Genomic DNA, 20,200 nt, shown 5'->3' with positions numbered 1-20,200 from the left:
TACGTGCCGCACAACACGAGTGAGTGCCGCATGGTGGCGCGTAGAAGCTTCCGTATTTAAAGGCCTTTCTCCAATAGGATCCCAAATCTGCGTTTGTCTCAAGCTGAGTCTCCAATAGGCAGGGTTGCGTACGTAATTTACCTGACGTAAATTACATAGTTTTTTACAGTATATTACGTCAGTAATTTACGTGCTCAGTTTTATACGTAATTTACTTTTTCAAAATGGCTGAATTGTTGACATGATTGCCGTTGACTATTTCTTGATTCTGTGTCCCAACAAATTGCATTTAAAAAATTTTTAGAGGTGCAAAGCCGCGTCAAAACTTTTAGAATGAACTATAATTTATATCACAAAAGGAAAATGGGAAAAGTGTGGATTTTTATCAAGGATGCAAACAAACCTTCTCTAATACATCCGAAGAAAGGTTAAGAACCTACAGGTAAATTTGAATGAAAATTATAAGTTGTTATATAAATAAATGTATTTTGAATATACAAATTATGATTGAGTTATTTATTTATTACTTATTTATCTAAATTTTTGTACAAGTGGTACAAATAGAATTCGTAAACATAATCTATACAATATACTGTCCCGTCATAAACCTGTCAAAATCATCTTCTAAGCTCTTTGTTGCGGAAACGAGCCATCATCGTCGAGGATTCCGCTTCGAAAATAAATCCCTAATTTAAATTAAAAAGACAATAATAAAACTCTTAAAAGTTTAAATTTTGAGAGCTTTACCGCGCAAATCTGACTCGGCGCGTTACATACATGTTACGCGCCGAGTTACCGATTAATACGCAACTCTAACAAAAGTGATTGATTGGCTGGATTCGACTTGGTTAAATCCAGGTTAAATCCTTTAAAAAGGAAGCGGGATAATTGAAATGAAACAATATTAAATTCCGTATAACGGAAGGGAAACCCGTTCGAAAGAAGATAATTTATTTGTCTCCTTTCGAAGGTAAAACCCTTTAAGTTTATTGAAGTACTTTGTTCAATCAAGCTGGCTAAGGAACTTGGACGACAAGAACCTTTCTAGTCAAGCGCAAGATTGGAACTCTACAAGTTTGTTGTCAGACGAGACGGAGATGCTCTCCGTCTTGTGTCCATTTTAGTCCGAATGCGCATGCTCGCTATGACGCGCACTCTTATTGGTTATGTATTCAACATCGAGACACTAACACTTTTAAGGCACGACACTGTGAATTCTATATACACATAAAAGAGTATCTCTTATACACGAAGTAGTATAAGGACACCTCACGCGGGTTTAAAATCAGTCTGCATTTGGGAGATCAGAGTTATGAGAGTTCTCAAAACGTTCAGAGGTTGCGCTTCTGTGGTTAAATTTGGTATTAAAATATCGTCTGCTTAAAACTTATTCTGTACTTTACATTTTCTCCGCATGAGCGCGCTGCCTCTGAACGTTGTGCAGATTATATTTTCTCATAGTAACTCTGATCCCCCAAAATGATGCTGATTTTTGCCACTATAACTATTGGGGTTGGGTCTCCTTATACTACTTCATGGTATATGCAATAATGGTTTGTTGACATAACCTACATTTAAATCTATTGTTAAAGGACTTTAAAAATGTCTACCGAAACATTAAAAAAAAAAGGAATGAAATTGTACTGGCCTCCAGTACAATTTCATTCCTTTTTTTTTTAATTTTTTTTCCATTCTTCCGGCAGGGTAGTTCTTGGGACAGGAATAAATGCAAAATTTATTAATTTATAATGGTCAATTTTTGAGATAACGAACGACCTACGTTTCACTTTATATTTATTTATTGTAGATAATAATATCCAAATTTATTTTTCATACGCGAAACATAGTCACTGTCAATGATCGGATGGCATCGGCTCATTTACGGAGATTGACGAAGTTAGCAACCAATAGAAATGCAGGCGCCATATGACTGCACTCGCTAGCCACACTTGCTCACCAAAAATTACTACAGTGGATAGTAGGTTTTAGTGGAAAATGTTTTCATTTGTCAGATTTTGTCTAATTAAATTAGAGAAAACTATATTCAATTTTTGCTACATTTACAACTCTTACACAAAATATTAAAACTTGCTATTTCAATGTAGCAAATTTATCTATTTCTTTTGTAAATTTATCTAATTCTGTAGTATATTATGCTAAAAGTCCCCTTATTTCCGGTCATTGCAACCATTTTTAGTAATTTTTACAAATGTGGGTCTCTCCGTGTATGAATGTCAAAAAATCAAATTTAAAAAAAAATAAAGTCTTTCAAAAAATATTTAATGTATTGAAATTTTATGCAATATATGTATCACTGAAAAAAAAGTGTTGTTGAATCAAATATCTCCATGCTATTGAATTCCCCGTCATTGATTCAATGACACATTTATTAATCGAAAAGTATATTGCTTAAAATGAAAAAATGAAACTGTTTAAATTAAAAGTACGGTACTGTAGAATTAATGATATTGTGCAAATTGTTTCTGTAGTTCATCTATACATAGCAACAGAATAATTTATTGCTTCTTTGACATTATTCATTTGAAGCATCTAATAGAATGATAAATTTGAAAAAAATGCATGTAAATTTAAATCAAATGAAAAATTGTTTGCTCTAAAGAAGCGCGCTCTGAAAACGAAAGCATATGCTTTCGTTTCAATGAGTGGTGCTATTGCGGACTGCCTATAGCATATGCTATAAAAATAAGAACACTATGTTTTGAGACATTGACAGGTACTAAATTTATTGAAATACTTACCCACATATATTTATATGTTTATTAAACCTGTCGTTTTTGAGATTCCAATATAAAAAAGTATTATTTAAATTCTTTTAATTAATTAATGACTAGTTAAATATAAATTCCCTATATAAATTCCCTTATATACGCGAAAAATCTCGAGCACGGTATTTAACCACAAAGTAAGTGCCCAACGTTGAGAAGCGGATGTATTACATTGCAGCGCGGCGGTTCTCGTCTATCACGGAAGTTAAGCGTCGTTGGTCGCGGTTACTAAATGGATGGGTGACCGCTTGGGAATAGCCGTATTTTTCTGACTAAAAAAGATAAGTGTGTTTGAATGTGTATGTGTGTGTGTGTGTGTTTAGCCGTTGGAAAAAATGAAAATAATAATAAAGATGTATATGTTAGTGTGAAAAATTTAAAAAAAGATGTGTATAAAAAGTGTTGTGTTAAAGGTGTGAGAATTAATTATAGTATATAAAAAACATGTGAACAAAAATTCCCTTTTTTCAATTTATCGTTGGTATATATTTAACCACATAAAAGAATTGAATTAACAGTATGGTGTTATTCAATCGATAGCAACAACTAAAAAAATTAAGAGTACAAATTTTTGAATCATAAAAATGATGCTTTTAAATTTAAAAGTTATAGTCATTGACTCAAAAGCATATACTGTTAAATTAAAAAATGTTGTTTATTGATTCAAAAGGATTCACCTTCGAATTAACATAGTATGCTGTCAATTTAAGAAATATGCTTTTGTTTCAAAGAAAGTGATACTATCGAATCATTAGAATCGGTGCTTTCAAAACAACAGCATATACGTTAGGCAGCCCGTTATGACACTATTCAATGAATCAAACCCATATGTCATTGATTCAACAGCATTTTTTTCTCCGTGTATATAGAGATTTTAACCCAATCAATAACATTCTAGAATATTTTACATATCCATTTAAAATTTTAATCTCTGCGTTCGTCTAAATGTCAAAAAATTCAATTTTTTTGAGAAAAATCAAAATTTTTTTAAAAATATGGAGTGCATTAAAACTTCCTGCAATATATATCGAGATTTCAACCCAATCAATAACATTCTAGAATATTTTACATTTCCGTTTAGAAGTTTCCTCTCTGCGTTTGTCTAAATGTCAAAAAATTCAATTTTTTTGAGAAAAATTAAAATTTTTCAAAAAATCCCTACTAAAAATAAAATCACAAAACGACAGAAATTTAGTCAGAATCTCTGATGATTTTAGGCTGCATTTGTTACGATTGCAGCCACAGAACGTCAGGCTTGAGTCATGTTTAATCAGAAAGCTTCAAAAGTAGTCAGGTTTTTTATAGAAAGTCGACACCCTTTTTTACCTGGAAAAAGGTCAGCTGTCCGTCATAAAATTGAAGGGAAATCTTTTTATTTGTTTATATTCATATATTTATTTAAACATTATATACTTGTTTTTCATCGACTTAGAATTCATCTAACAATATGCTCTTATTATGTATATGCAATATATCTTTTAGAACTTAAATTCAAAAATGATATCCTTTTTTATTTATCAATTACGGTTTTCGAGATGCGTTACAGTTTTCTTAAAAAAATGTTTTTTATAATAAATTTTAGATATTTGTAATTGTGGAGATTTCTAGATTTTGAATTTATATTCATTTTACTTGAAATTTTAAAAATGCAAAACTTTTGAGCAATAAAAATTAGGTTAGAAACCCGAACCTCGTAACAATAGACCCGCGATTCTATTGTGAAAAAAGGGCTACGCACAAATTTCAAGTTTTAACTATACTTTACATTTACCGACTATATTTCGGTGAGGGGGTGTAAATAAAAAAAAAAGATTTCAATACTCAATAATCACAATCCATAAACATCAGGATTCAACAGGAGCATAAAAAACTCTTTTGTCAGAATTAACCAAAAGCTTCAGGAACCGTCAAAGTAGTCACAAAACATCAAAATTTCTGACGTTTTCTCTTTATTCCTGATTTTATTTTTAGCAGGGATTCCAAGTGTATTAAAATTTCCTGAAATGTATATCGAGATCTTAACCTAATTAATAATATTCTAGAATATTTCAGAAATCCATTTAGGAGTTTACGCTCCACGTTTGTCTAAAATCTCAAAAAATCGCTATTTTATCGGTTTTCCTAGCCTAAATTCTATAAAACTATATAAAATATTGAATAAACTTAACAGAATTCTTTCTTTTTTGATTCTTTATCCAACGAAAAATTAATGAGCCAAATCGGTGAAGATTTACTCAAGTTATTCAATTTTATCGAAAAACAGCCGATATTTCGAGAATATATATTCGCGGTTTTTGCTTTTTACTTGGCGGCGATTCTCTACCGCGAATCTTGATACAGATTTTATAGCATCAAATGTAAAAATGTGTCTTTTTTACCCCACTCTACTCTAATACTAATTTAATCTTATTTGTCTAATTTGTTATTTATTTAATTATTAATTTGAATATTTAGTGATTGAAGTCTACCAAATTACTTAAAACGAAATTTCCTATGATAGTGAATTATAGTGACTTTTGTACTTTTTTAAATTTATTATTAAATAAGGCCGCAGTCCCATGGCAGCGTTTTGCGTTGCGTTGTAATGAGAGAGAATGCAGCAAACGTATATTTGCGTCTTTTTTTCTCCCATTACGACGCAACGCAAAACGCTGTCATGGGACTCCACCCTTATGCTGATTCCACACTTACCCAGTCGCTCCGCTTTTCCGTGGCGCTTTGCGTGAGACAGAAAAAGATAGAGATAGTCTCTGTCTTTTTCTATCTCACGCAAAGCGCCATGGAAAAGCGGAGCGCTGGGTAAGTGTGGAATCAGCATTACCAAAGACGACACTAGGCGTGACGTCACACATTGAAGGACAGATATACTGGTGTTAAATCTTCCTTTCTTTATCCAACCCATTCTGTTTATGGCAGCTCTGCACTAATCTCTGTTAATATTAAGGCTGCGGTTACACATCTGCAGGCAGCCTGCCTGCCTGCAGGTTGTCATGGTAACGTACAAGAGTAAGAGAGTCAGTGACTTCAAACTTCTCCCTTACTCTCGTTGCTCCTGCCTGCGCAGGCAGGCAGCCTGCAGAGGTGTAACCGCAGCCTAACTTTCTGCTCAAAGCATACAACGCAGCAATAAAACGTGCATAAATTTGTAAACAATTATTAAAAAAGACAATAATTATACTGCATATGTATAAGAAAGAAAATGAAATCAATGACGATCAAAATTCAAGAACTCAAAATAGAAATTTCTGATTTCAATAAACAAGTAAAGGAAACTTCAAAACAAATGGAAAAATTAAATTTCGAAATAAATCATGCAAAATCAATGACAGCTAAAGTAAATTGTATTATAAATGATTTGACGCACAGATTTGAAAATTTGAGTTTAGAATTCAAAATTGTTCACGAATGTTATCAAAGATTGCCCGAACGATCGATGCAAGAACATATTCAACGTCAAATATCAAAACGGAAAGAAATACTTTTACAAGAAAAGCAAAAGCTTATGTCACAGTTGGGTAGAATAAAATTAAATCGCAGTTGGAAAGGGGAAAGATTACAAGAATTAAACTCATATGCAATGTTTCAACAAGTTTGTATAAACGTAAAATATATAAATTTTTTCGTGATTGTTAAAATTATAATTGATAAAAATTTGAAATTTAACATTTTTTTTACAGAAACAGAAAAAAACTCTTATTTTAAATTTGCAAGAAAATATTAAACAATCAGAAGTATCGAGGAAGAAAGCAATGACAAATTTGAGAGAATTAAAAGAAAAGTATTAAGTTTTGAGAAAAATTGGATCTTTAAAGATTTGAATATCCCGGCGTTTTAAACCTAACCTCAAATTACAGTTAAACTTGATAATTATTTGAAATTCTTCTAATAAACACATGTAAACTAATTTTTTTTCTAAGTTTATTAAATTAAATAGAATTAAAATTATTTGTAAAATAGAGTATAAAAAAAAGTGTTAAAAAAAGACAAATTGAATTTTTTGTGACTTTTGACAGTCTTATGCTTATGCGCGGGGGAGGCGCGCAAGGCAAGAAAAAAAATTGGGTCGATGTGAAAAAGATGGCGACCGCTGTGTGGTGTTTGAGATATTAAAAGGCTTTTTTCCGGACAAACGCTGCCAAGAATTCGATGAGAAACGTTCGAGTTGTTGACGCAAAATGTAATTGAATAGTGCAGGATGGGATTTTTATTATTACAAGTGATTGTTCCTGTTTTGTAATAAGATTTGACACAAGTGTCGTTTTGTTTACCACGTCGGTCTCTTGTGTAACACCATCACAACGGGAAGCCGAGTACGAAAAAGGGACAAAACCCCTCTCCCCCACTTACCCCTCAAAATTGAAAACGAGACTGGAGATCAAGTGAAACCGGACTTTGGCCCGGTGAAAAAAGACTGGTAGAGATGCTGAAGCAATTGCAAATGGGGATGAGAGCTTTTCTCTTGATAGCCTCCCGTGTGTGGACATGCATCTGTTTTCTACTGAAGAAGCAGGTTAGATCCGTAAGTAGGTGCTTCGCGCCTCAATTTTTTTCTTTTTTTTCGCCTAACCGGTCACAAATAATTACCACGTGGACCAAGCAACATAATTTTTCTCACAATCATCTCAATGTCAAGTGTATCATGATGTCATATTTCTTAATTTAAATGTTTCGGATTTCATTATGTATACAGTATACAGTTTTAACATTTCATCACTTTTGTATGCGCGCGCGAACTTTGTTTTTCTGTCCTTTTTATATTTTTTTTTCTGTCAATTTCGCAAAGTAGCGATAATTCTAACCAATTTATTTATATTTATTATTTTATTTCTTACGTAAATGCAATTTTTACTAGTTTTACTAGAAATAATTTCCTTGGTAAATTATTAATTTCATTGTTTACTTTTCTTAGAGGTTTCCCTTTATCTTAAAACTTCCATTGTTATACTATTTTTTTTATTTTCAAAGATCATAAATTTAAATAGTTTAATATCAATGATAATGAAATTGTTAACCAAGTTGAAAATGAATTATATTTTTTGGCAAAATAGCAAAATATTTTCAAGTATTATGAAATTTTGTATTTTTTCTTTTTACAAGTGAAATTATTGATGTTTCAGATTTCTCAAATGCAACCAGTGAAATATGAAATCTTCCCATTGTCTCCATTATCCAGGCACAGACTTAGTAAGTGTTTGTTTAGAAAAATTAATTATTAATATTTTTATTAATTATTAACTATAATAATCGTCGTATTCTGTCCAGTCTGTCCACACTTGAAGTTAGACTTTTGTGCATACTTTTCTTTTTTTGATATGTTTTGATAGATAATATTATACCTACTTCTTTATTTTTTAATTTAATAATATTATCTTTATTTTTCAAATAATTCAAAAATATTTTATTTCTAAAAAACTTAGCATTTTGTAACAAACGTTTTAAACGTAATTAACAAATGTAAATCCTGCAAAATATTATCCTTTCTTTAATATGAAAAACTTAATTCTTTGACAAATAGAAATTATGCAACTATTTTTTCCTTTTTTCTAAAAAAAAAAAATAAAAAATTGTTGGAAAATTAAAATTAGAAAGTAGAAAATATTTTGCACATTTTCGGCTTCTCAATTACAATTCATAAACAAAGTACAAGTTTTAAGTAAAAAAATGTTATAAATCAAATTTTGTTTAAGAAATTTTAAATTTATTTTGGAAAAAAGATTTACAAAATTTTTACTTGTTAAAAACGATTGTAAAATTATTCGATAACATCAATAACTTCTTTTCTGAATAAATAATTATTTAATCATTATTATTTTTCCACAGGAATCAAGATTTTCAAAAAATTCAAATTCAAAACTTTTTGAAATTTAACAACTTATAAGAATATTTATTATAAAACATGAAGAAATTGATTACTCCGAGTCTTCATTTTTTATAATAAATTAAATATAATCGAGTGATAAGATCATTATTTTATATAATAGAAATATTTTTACTGTAATTTTTTTAAAATTATTTTCATTATTTTAATTCAATTATTATTTTCTAGAATTTTTAAATAAAATTCTTCTTTAAATCAATTATTATCTTTAATAATTTTTGAAAGAGTTCTTTAAGAATTTTCAAATCCATTTGTTTACAATTCAATTTTACGAAATTTCAATTATTCAGAAATTCTTCAATTAAATATTTATATTAGAAAATAAAAACTTCAATTATTTTAAAAATATTAAAATAAACTTTTTCAAAAAAATTAATTCTTCAGAATTTCCAATTAAAATGATAGAAAATTCAAATTTTAAAATATTTTAATTTGAAACCTTTTCAAAATTATTCAATTATTTAAATAGAAAAGGAAATAATGTATTGAATAATTAAATGTTTTTAAAATTTAATTCTTATAAGGAATTTTATCAACAAATTTTTAATTAATTAAAATTTTGATGAATTTTAATCAAATTTTTAAGAATAATTACACTTTTAGAGGAATTCGATTAAAATTGTACTAAAAATAATTAAAATTCTGCGATGAGCTTTATTATTTATGAAAATAATTGAACTCCTAAAACAAATTTATTATTTATAAAAATAATTGATGTCATAAAAAAATGTATTATTGATGAAATTATTTGACTTAATGCGAAGAAATTTATAAAAAAAATTTGTTAATAATTGAATTCTTGTGAAAGTTTTATTATTTATGAAAATAACTAATTGTTTAAATACAATTTTATAAAAATTTTTTTCAAATAATTGAATTCTTTTGGGAAATTTTTGAAAATAATTGAATTTTGTTATGTATAAATATAACTGTGATTTTGACGAGAATTTTTTTTTAAGTTTTGAACATAATTGAACTTTGTAAGAAGAATTTTATTACTTTTGAAAATAATTGAATTTCTGCAATAATATTTATAACTTCTCAAAAAATCAATTTTTTAAAATGTTTTTAACTAAATTTTTTCTATAAAACTATTATTTTTAATAAAGTTAATTTAATATTTATTGACAAATTTAACAAATTTCAAGATGAATTTAAATTATTATCATTTTGCAAAAATTTAAGTTTTTTAAAATTTCTAATTAAATTCATATTAAAAATTGAAATTTTATAAAATTTCAAATTAAAACTTTTGAAGTTTATCTATTTATGAAAATTGTAAACGCAACTCTTAAAATTGGATTAATTTTGAAATATTTAAGTAAAATTATTCATTAAATAATTTATTGGTAATAATTTTATGATTGTTGTTCAGTTTTTTAAAAAGAAATTATTGTCAGAAATAGAAAAAATTGAACGTTTTGTATTAGAATTCGTGGTGATTTCATAATTTATGATGCAAACAGAAAAGACATCAAAATTCAGAATTTTCTTATGAATTCTAAAAATTTAATGTTTTCCAGTACTTTTAATAAAAATGCCTGACTTTATGGAAAAACATTTGAATTAAAAATGTTTTAACTCGATTTTTTTTCAATTGATAATTTTATTTTAAAAAGTACGTAAAAAGTTAGCCGCGCACTTTAGAGTGTGTATGTTGCTAGTATATATTAGGGTAATGTCACCTTGAGTGGACCGCCTAAGCTTCTTTTCCAAAAAATTCTTTATGAAAGCAAATTAATCGGAGGTTTCTATTTCAAGCTTTAGTTTAGATCCCTAGATAAGTGTTTATACCATAATAGCTTTGATTTTCTTTTATTTGGAAAAAACAATTGACTTTAAAAAAATAGCTAATTTTTAAGGAATTAAAAAAGTGTAACCTTGAGTGGACCACTCCTAAAAATTGTAAAAGTTATTCTAAATTCTTTAATTTATTTAATATTTCTGATATATTGAAACAAAATTTATGCTTATGCAGCTTCAGACAATGATTGTGTCGAAATGTTTACAAGTGAAACCATTTTTAATAATTTTGGCACATATCACATTAAAATCACAAAAAAATGAATAAAGAACATAAAACCAAACCAATTTATTGTCAATTAATTTCCATAAAAATGGTAAACTGTCATTAAAAATATAAAAAACAGGCAGTCCACTCGTGGTTGTAAACAGTGGTCCACTCATGGTGACATGCAACTGTTTATGGCAGACACCACAATTTTTTTTTGAGCCAAAATTATCACTTAATTAATCTAAGACAATCAATTTCAATGTCCAAAGTAGTAGGAAAAAAATAAGTTACCTTTTAAAACTTAAATTTTACACTACTTTTACACTTCCGAATCACTTTACTCATTGCAAGAGCGACTTCTTTTTTGGGTTGTGTTCTTAAAAATGCGTTACATCAAACAATAACGTATATGATTATCGCGGAACATAATTTCTTACGGTTTCTAGGTGCGGTGCTGCTATTCGTTTTATTTATTTCACGTTTCCGCTGTCAGATAACTTAAAAGCTCAAGTGGTCCACTCAATGTGACATTACCCTAATTATTGAAAAATACTTTCACAAGGTAATTGATTTTTAAAATTATGAATTTGTAGGTATAGTCAAAAGAAAAGTTTTGGTCCTTGACTTGGATGAGACACTCATTCATTCTCATCACGATGGAGTAGCGAGACCAACAGTCAGACCTGGAACACCACCTGATTTTGTTCTGAAGGTGAAAATTGATCGACATCCAGTTCGATTTTTTGTACACAAAAGACCACACGTTGACTTCTTTTTGGACATTGTCAGCCAGTGGTAAGCACACACATTCATTCATTTACTCTTTTTTTATTTATTATAAATTTCACAGTTAAAACAAATTTTATTTATCCTAAAAAGAATAACCGTTTTAAATTCTAATGAATTCTAATTAATTTAGACGACATAGAAATTTTTATAACTTGAAAATTTACTTTGTTAATGATTTATATTGATTGAAATTTTATTCTATTCAAACATTAATCGATTCATAATGATCAAATCGCATAAACAAATTATATGAATTTTCAACTTATCAAAATTTTAATCTATTGCCGTATCAATTGAGGAGCTGGATCGAAGAACCGGCTCTTCGCTCGGACCGCACGCGCTTATACCAGTCGGGTAGGAGTGAGTGGCCCAGAGGCGCTCACTGCCACCCGACTGATATTAGCGCTGGAGGTCCGAGTGAAGAGCCGGTTCTTCGATCCAGCTCCTCAATTGCTCTAAATTTTAATTGATTCATATCTTGCAATAAAATGTCCTTCAATTTTTAAAAAAAATATTTAATTCTTCTTGAATTTTTTTGTTATGAATTTTGATATCACCACGACTTTTAATATAAAACTTAAAATTTTTTCTTATTTTGACAATAATTAATTAGAGTTTTATTAGTTTTATTAGACAATAATTAGAGAGTATGAAATTAAATTTTTATTGTAGATCATTTAATTCTTGAAGAACTTTCGTGAAATTATTATTTATGCATTATTTAACTCTCTGCTGATGCTAACGACCGTTATCGTCAAAAATCGTCATTCTGGACGCCTGGTGGGGACTATGGGAGTTACGTTCTTTGGCGATAGAGTGGGGATAAGTTAGCGTCAGCAGAGGGTTAATTATTAATTATTTAGAATTTTTTTTATAAATAATTCACTTTGAAAAGGTTTTAATTTTGAAAATCCTAATTCGTGGAATAATAATAATAGAAATAATGATTAAATATTTAGTTTAAAAATAATTATTGATATTTGAATTGGAGATATTCATAAATAAGTGTATTATAAACATTTTCTTGTGTATCTAAATATTAATTTTTAGAGTGAATCAGAATATTCTTTTGAGTCAGGGAAAAAGTCCAAATTCTATCTGGAAATCATGGGAAAGTTAGAGAAAAACAAAATCGAATTTTTATGACAACCTAGATATTTTACTGTAAAATTGATTTTTGGTTTTTAATTCAAATAAGTATTAGAGTTATATAAAGTAAAGTTTATATTTTTTTTCAATTTTTAGGTATGAATTGGTAGTATTTACAGCTTCCATGGAAATTTATGGAGCCGCTGTTGCTGACAAATTAGACAACAATAGGGGTATATTGAGGCGCAGATATTATAGGCAGCACTGCACGCCGGAAATGGGTTCCTACACTAAGGACTTGGCTGCAATTTGTTCAGATTTAGCTTCAGTTTTTATACTTGATAATAGTCCTGGAGCTTACAGAGCATATCCAAGTGAGTTCATTGAAAATCATTAGTAAATATTAATTTTTCTCATTATATTTAAAATACAAAATAAATAATAATTTAAGGGGGTCATCCCTTGTGATGGGTTCAAAATTGATGGTTCCGGATCTTAAAAGTGCACTTTCAGCATTGATTTTAAATGGTAAAAGTGCCCTTTTATAAGATCCGGAGCCTCAATTGTTAAGGGAGGTGTACAGATAATTTTTGTAATTTAAAAAACTTAAGTTTAAAGCGAACAAAGCAGAATAATAAAATTCTTCAAAAATTGTGGGTGTACTTCAGAATAAGGGGGACCTCCGATTTCAATAAAAATTGGTATACCAACGTATTTTGATGCGCTGATTACGAAAATGATAATGAAATTTGGCGCAAATTTCATCTTTATGGTGAAAACCATAAAAAAACCATAAATTGTGGTTTTTTGCGTATAATTCGTAAAAAACGAAAAATTTTGAAAAACTTTTTAAACAAAAGTTATAGAACTCACCAAAATACACATTTTATGTTGTTATCATTATTTGCTAAAATCCATCATTTTCCGAGAAAAATGTAAAAAACCATAAAATACCATAAAAAGGGGTCAAAAAATACTTTTGCTCAAAATAACAGCCAATTTTAACAAAAAATACAGTTCCTTTACGTATTTTGATACTCTGATCACGAAAATCATAATGAAAATTGGTGCAAATTTAATGATTATGGTAAAAAACCATAAAAACCCATAAAATAACCATAAAATTGTGGTTTTTTGCCTCAATTCGTGTACCGTTGCTCTATGCATACAGAAAGGGAGTCAAATTTACTTCCTAGTTGGTACTAGAAGGTACACAACCCAGACCGAGACCACTACAACAAGTCCCCCCCAAAAAACCTTTTTTAAGGGCCCTAGGGGAAAAGCTGGGAGGCAGGCGAAGCCCGCCTCAGGTCGTGTGCCCTTGCTCTGTGCACACAGAAAGAGAGTCAAATTTACTTTCTAGTTGGTGCTAGAAGGAACACAACCCAGACCCGAGCCCCCTACAACGTGTCCCCCCCAAAAAACTTTTTTTAGGGCCCAAGGGGGGAACAGCTGGGAGGCGGGCGAAGCCCGCCTCAGGTCGTGTGCCCTTGCTCTGTGCACACAGAAAGAGAGTCAAATTTACTTGCTAGTTGGTACTAGAAGGTACACAACCCAGACCCGAGCCCCCTACAACGTGTTGAGCAGGTTCTTCGTTCCAGCTCCTCAATTGTAATTTTTAGAAATTATTGGGTCAGAATTCGTGAAATTATCATGAAAAATAAAAAGTATTTTTTTAAATCGAAATGTTGAAAAAACAAAAAAAAAATTTTTTTATAAAAGTTATTGCAAATTGAATTTTTTGCAACTTTTAAAACAAAATTTTATTTCTCCTAAATGAATGAACCGATTTAAATGAACCAAGTGGGAATATAAAGAGGATAAAATATACTTTCGTTTAGAATTAGAAAATTTTTAAAAAGTTTATTTTTTAATAATTATTTAATAACTTTTTTATACATAATTTTTTTTTTTTTAAAGTTATAATGAAAATTAAATTGGCGCGGTGTAGTGCACCAACGCTACACTTAGTTTTTATTTTCCTGTAAAAAGAATTTTGGAGACGCATGACTTCCCGAAATATTATTTGACGTCAAAATACAATTGACGTTTATGCCAAATGAATTTTATAACAAATAAAATTTACGTTAAATGAATTTTATGTCAAAGAAATTTATGTTAAATGGTTTTTTTGTCAAAAGAAATTTATGTTACATAATTTTTATGTCAAATGGGAATTAAGTTATCTGAGTTTTATGTAACATAATATTTCTGTTAAATAAATTCTATGACAAATGATATTTATGTTAAATGGTTTTTGTGTGCAATGAAATTTATGACAAATAGGGGAGAGTGGGGCAAGACGGGGTACTTAAGGTTTAAAGCGCAAAAAAATGAAAATTATCGAATATATACTTTATTATTTTTTTAATTAGGGACGCATGATTATTCCCCAAATGTCATTTTTCCGAAATGTCATTTTACCGAACTGCACTTTTGCGAATAGTCATTTTTGCGAAAAGCCATTTTTGCGAATAGTAATTTTTGCGAAAAATCATTTTTACGAATTTTCATTTTTGCGAATTGTCATTTTTGCGAATCGCCATTTTTACGAATTGTCACTTTTGCGAATTGACATTTTTACGAATCGCCATTTTTACGAATTGTCACTTTTGCGAATCGACATTTTTACGAAATGTCATTTTTGCGAATAGCCATTTTTGCGAAAAGTAATTTTTACGAATTGTCTCTTTTCCGAAAAGTCATTTTTGCGAATTGTCATTTTTGCGAATTGTCATTTTTGCGAAAAATACAATAGTGAATCTATATATACCTACAAGTTTACTATTTTATTTTTCGCAAAAATGACAATTCGCAAAAATGACTTTTCGGAAAAGTGACAATTCGTAAAAATGGCGATTCGCAAAAAGTGACAATTCGCATAAATGACATTTCTCAAAAATGAAATTTCGCAAAAATGACAATTCGCAAAAACGACAATTCGTAAAAATTACTTTTTGCAAAAATGGCTATTCGCAAAAATGACATTTCGTAAAAATGTCGATTCGCAAAAGTGACAATTCGTAAAAATGGCGATTCGTAAAAATGTCAATTATTATTTTATGAAAAACAAATACTGTTAATATATATTTGTCTTCAAGAATTGACTTTCAAAAAAATATTTTTTATTTTGTGTTTCTCACAAAACAGAATGTCATGTAAGTCTCAGTTTTCAGTGAAATAGCATATCTCAGAAGTCGTGAAAAATTTCACCATGTGGTATATAAGAACAATTCAATACGTACTTTTAAGTGTTAAGTGTGTGTTTACATATATATTTAATATATATGTATATATGTATATATGTAATATATATGTGTGAACAGTACTTTTTTTTCCCGTGTGCTCAAAGCCCATTGGCCGCAGACAGAACAAGCAGCCCAGTCTTCATTTGAGTCTAAATAATAACCATTGCAATAGAGACAAGGTGTATTTTCCACTTTACCGTCGCTAATTGATGATTTAACCTGACAAACTTTTTTCTTTTTGGCCACTTTTATTTTATTCAGTCTTGATTTGAGTAGTTTTCTTAACTTCTCTTATTTCTCTTTTCTTTTGCTTAATTTGTGTACCCCGTCTTGCCCCCACCTACGAAATTGAAGAAAAAGGTTAATTACTACAATTTACGATTCAACAAAAAAAACATATGCTTCCCTTCTTCTATAACCCTTGCCAGTTAGAAAAAAATTTATACAGTTCATTAACTGTTATTATTAAATAATAAACGCCTCCTAAAAAATGTGAAAAAATGACAACAAAATCGTCGAAAATAGTTTTTTTAGTAAAACAGATAAAAGATTTGTTCTCATGGCTTTTAGGTTTTATAAACAAGAAACTATCGTCTCGGTGCAGTATTATGTAAAATATAATCGCGATTGGTTAATTCGTTTGTTAAATAGGGCCGGTACCCCGTCTTACCCGCTACCCCGTCTTGCCCCACTCTCTCCTAATGTTCATATTATGTGAATTTTATGTTAAGTAGTTCTATATAAAAATAACTATTTGGTCAAAAAAGATTTCGGGAATAAGCATGTGCCTCGAATTTTGTCAGGGAAAATAAGTTTAATGTCAGTAAATTGTCAGGGAAATTGATAATCTGAAACTTGTGACCACCCTGATTTAATATCGCTCAATACAAAAATAATGTTGAAATTTGAAAATTCAAAATGGCGTATCAAAAATGTCTGATTAAATTTCTAAAGTTTCTTAAAATTAGCTAATCTGAACAAAAACTGATATTCTAATGTTTTTGAGATCTATATGAATTCAAATATGATGGTTTGATTAAAATATTCAAAATGTCGTATCCAATAAAGCGGATTGAACTTTTTAAAAATGCTTGGTTCTGAACCAAATTTGGTATTACAATGTTTTTGAGGTCTCCGAATTAAAATATGATTGTTTCTTCTTTATGCGACAAAATAAACACAAAAAATTACGTTTTAAAAAAAATCATTTTAAAATATTATTACTTGCAAAGATTTGAATTTGTTGATAAAATGTTACTAAACATATGGTAAAAATTTTAAAGATTTTAAAATAAAGAGCAGTGTTTCTAAATAATAATTTGTTTCATAATTTCAGATAACGCGATTCCAATAAAATCGTGGTTCAGTGATGCTAGCGATACGGCGCTTCTTAGTTTACTTCCTGTTCTGGACGCCCTTCGTTTTACGCAAGATGTGCGATCTGTTCTTTCGAGAAATTTACATTTACATCATACGTGGTAGCATATTCATCATCCATCGTTTTAAAAAATTAAATAGAAGTAAACCGCTGACAGTTTAGTGTGTCTAGGACAGATTCATTTGTTGTTATTAAAACTAGATACATTAGAATTCTATCCAATAATGAGACGGAGCCCTCTTTTTTACACTAATTTTTTACAGTATCTGTTATAAACGGATATTCTATTTAAAAGAAAATGAAAGAAGAGTCTACTAGACATTGGGATGAGAGGAGGGGGACCGTCAGCCAATATTTATGTTAGCACAAAATTACATAAAATAATCTTCATTTTTTTAGTTAATTTTTGTTTTTCCAATTTATTACATTTTCAATTTAACCAAAGAACAGACTTTCGAGTAAAAACGACTTTTTCGTACATTTTTCTGTAATGAATAGTATTTAAAGAAATGCCGATATATCTACGGAAAATGCGATTATCGTGAATCGAAAATATTGTCAATAGTAGCAGAGAATTTAATTTTTTTGTAATTTGTTATTGAGTGTGCGTCAAAAAAGAAAGAATAAACTTTCAGTAAATGATTCTGATTGCAGATGTAAGCGTAAAATATATTTCTATTTTCTTTATTAACAACAATTCATCAATGATTGGCAATATTGACAATTAATTTTTAAATTAATTGGAAAAATAATTAGTAAATTATGAATTGTAGTTTTTAAATGATTAATAAAACCATTATAAATTTTTAGTAATTAATGAAATTGATAATTAACAGAGTCTGTTAAATTGATGTTACATTTTTTATAGAAGTAAGAAAGAAAGTAAAACTTTAAACGAACCATGAAGAATTAATATAGTAGTAATTTATAATTTCTTAAAATAATTTATTTTGGTTCTGTCTAAGGAAAAAGCAAATTATTTTTCATGCAAAAAAATAACTTTAGTAATAAATATTATTTGAAAATATAACAATTAAAAATGTATGTGTTAAATAATATATTTGTATATTAAATATGATGTGGATTAAATTTTATACAATTAAAAATATAAAAAATTTTAGTCTCGTGGGATTTTAAGTTTTTTTTTCTTTTTTTTGAAGCACACTCTCTTGTTTCAATTAACAACAAATTAAATTATTCTGTTAATATCGTCCGACATCTGTTAATAAAACCCACAGTACTATTTCTCCATTATGCATACTATTGACTTTTTAATATGTCTGAGAAAGAAAAAAAGTGTTAAAATAAGCCTGCGCGAATACAAATAAAATTTTCGTGCTTACGATCTCTCGAAGCAATGCACTCCGGATTCTAATATTGTCATGAAAGCGAAATTTAAAATAACCGAAAAAATTCGGTTTAATGGACTTTTTACATTTTTTTTTGTGTTTATTCAGTAAAAAGTTTCGCTTATGAATTTCAATCGTGTTTTGACATCTCTTAAACAAAAGTTTCATGTGCAAAATATTTCAAGTAATTATTTATTTGATACTTCAGTTTAGTAATATTTTAATATAGTTTTTTTCTGTTAGTAATCAAGTAACTACTGCCAATATACATATATTTTTTTCTGACTTATTTCATCGACAATAAAAAATAGTCGAAAGTAATTGAAATACTTTAAAGAATTTTTTTCAGTCTTCCATTATTATAGTCAAGTGATTTCTCATTTTTTTGAGATAGTAGTTACAGTCAGAATGTTCAGTGCGATTTACTATTTAACGATAAATAAGATGTGTTAAGAGCAACAATATAAAAAAGGATTTTTTCTTCTAAACAAATTTTTAATTAAATTTAATAGAATAAATTTCAATCTTACAAAGTTCAATAAAATTAATTTCTATGACAATAAAACGCAATGACCATGAAATTCAATTAAATGAATTCTAATAATAAAAAATAATTATAATAAAATTTGAGTTAATTTTAATTTAATGAAAGAAGTGTCCGTTTATGAAAACGATTCGAAACTCAATAAAACTAATGACTTTTCGAATAAATCATTATTAAATCGATGATAGAAATAATTTGCAAAAGTGTAATTTTTTTCTCCCTAATGAATTTTTTTTCTGACTTGTGATACTTTTGTTAAATAGATGTTATAACACCGAAAGTGTTTGCTCAGGCCTAGTACTAAGTGATTTGAAATGGACTGCGTCGCAACTCACTGTATCAGTGAGGCGACTTGTCTCGCTTTATATAATATAATCTATAAACAAAGAGTATTAGTGACCCTTGCAAAACGACGGAATTTCTTTTGTTAAAGATTTACAGTACTAGAAAACAAGTTTTTTTAAATGAAAAATATAATAATCAGGTGATCAGTCAAAACCTTAAAATAAATCTTCAAAGGAAGATAATAGAGATGGAGGGAGAGAGAGAAAGAGAAAGAGAAAGAAAGAAGGAGAGAGCAATTTCAAGATGAAAATCCCAGGTACATCGTTGTGTACTTTATCGGCTTGTCTAATGAGTTATGTATGTCAAAGAATTTTGTAGATTTGTACATATTAGAAATCAGTGAATATTTGTAATGTGAAAAAGAATGTTTGATGCGTTTGTTCGAGATGAGTGATTGGATCTTAATTAAAATGATATACATGTGCATGGTATTCAAAAAATATGAAAACGGTTAAATATCACAAAATGTTATGATTATTGAGAAAAGTAATTGAAACAAAAAATTATTAATAGAAACAAATTATACCTTTTCCATATTTTTTTTGAAAACTCCGTATATTTATATACAATATAAATCGAAGTTAATTATGATCAATAAAAAAATATATAAAACATAAAAAAAACGTTAAGCTAAAGTAGCAAGATAAAGTCCGCAGGATTAAACTGTCGGAAAATTTTTTATTTATAAATTTTTTTCCAATGTAAATCACAATTATAGTTGATATTCCCGAGATTTATAGTTTATAATTATTTTTTCCAAATGAGCTTTACTTTAGTTTT

At 28.7% G+C, this 20,200-nt stretch overlaps 2 protein-coding genes across 4 annotated transcripts; both read left to right on the top strand.

Annotated features, from left to right (window-relative positions):
• The first annotated feature begins 5,731 nt into the window (after positions 1-5,731).
• Positions 5,732-6,969, top strand: LOC122505815. 2 transcript variants are annotated; one of them, XM_043617662.1, is made up of 2 exons: positions 5,732-6,375; positions 6,464-6,969. In XM_043617662.1, exons 1-2 carry the CDS (start codon positions 5,986-5,988, stop codon positions 6,569-6,571), a joined length of 498 nt encoding a protein of 165 aa, XP_043473597.1. In that variant the 5' UTR covers positions 5,732-5,985; the 3' UTR covers positions 6,572-6,969. The 2 variants fall into 2 exon arrangements, with proteins under 2 accessions (XP_043473597.1, XP_043473596.1); XM_043617661.1 differs by having other exon boundaries at positions 5,737-6,387.
• LOC122505814 (CTD nuclear envelope phosphatase 1 homolog) lies at positions 6,852-17,924 on the top strand. 2 transcript variants are annotated; one of them, XM_043617659.1, is made up of 5 exons: positions 6,852-7,305; positions 7,904-7,970; positions 11,272-11,473; positions 12,713-12,930; positions 17,141-17,924. In XM_043617659.1, exons 1-5 carry the CDS (start codon positions 7,207-7,209, stop codon positions 17,284-17,286), a joined length of 732 nt encoding a protein of 243 aa, XP_043473594.1. In that variant the 5' UTR covers positions 6,852-7,206; the 3' UTR covers positions 17,287-17,924. The 2 variants fall into 2 exon arrangements, with proteins under 2 accessions (XP_043473594.1, XP_043473595.1); XM_043617660.1 differs by having other exon boundaries at positions 6,854-7,296.
• The last annotated feature ends 2,276 nt before the right edge of the window (positions 17,925-20,200 follow it).

Source organism: Leptopilina heterotoma, unplaced genomic scaffold (genome assembly GCF_015476425.1).
Source record: "Leptopilina heterotoma isolate Lh14 unplaced genomic scaffold, ASM1547642v1 Lhet_372, whole genome shotgun sequence".
Lineage (NCBI taxonomy): Eukaryota > Metazoa > Arthropoda > Insecta > Hymenoptera > Figitidae > Leptopilina > Leptopilina heterotoma.
Note: the sequence above shows the minus strand (reverse complement) of the source record. Positions and strands in the feature narration are given on the sequence as shown.

Bases quoted from the DNA above. Each gene is read 5' to 3' on its own strand.
- LOC122505815 (XM_043617661.1), top strand. From the start codon at position 5,986: ATGAAATCAATGACGATCAAAATTCAAGAACTCAAAATAGAAATTTCT. The intron at 6,388-6,463 runs GTAAAATATATA...TTTTTTTTACAG, and splicing joins TTCAACAAGTTTGTATAAAC to AAACAGAAAAAAACTCTTAT.
- LOC122505814 (XM_043617659.1), top strand. From the start codon at position 7,207: ATGCTGAAGCAATTGCAAATGGGGATGAGAGCTTTTCTCTTGATAGCC. The intron at 7,306-7,903 runs GTAAGTAGGTGC...TTGATGTTTCAG, and splicing joins TGAAGAAGCAGGTTAGATCC to ATTTCTCAAATGCAACCAGT. The intron at 12,931-17,140 runs GTGAGTTCATTG...TCATAATTTCAG, and splicing joins AGCTTACAGAGCATATCCAA to ATAACGCGATTCCAATAAAA.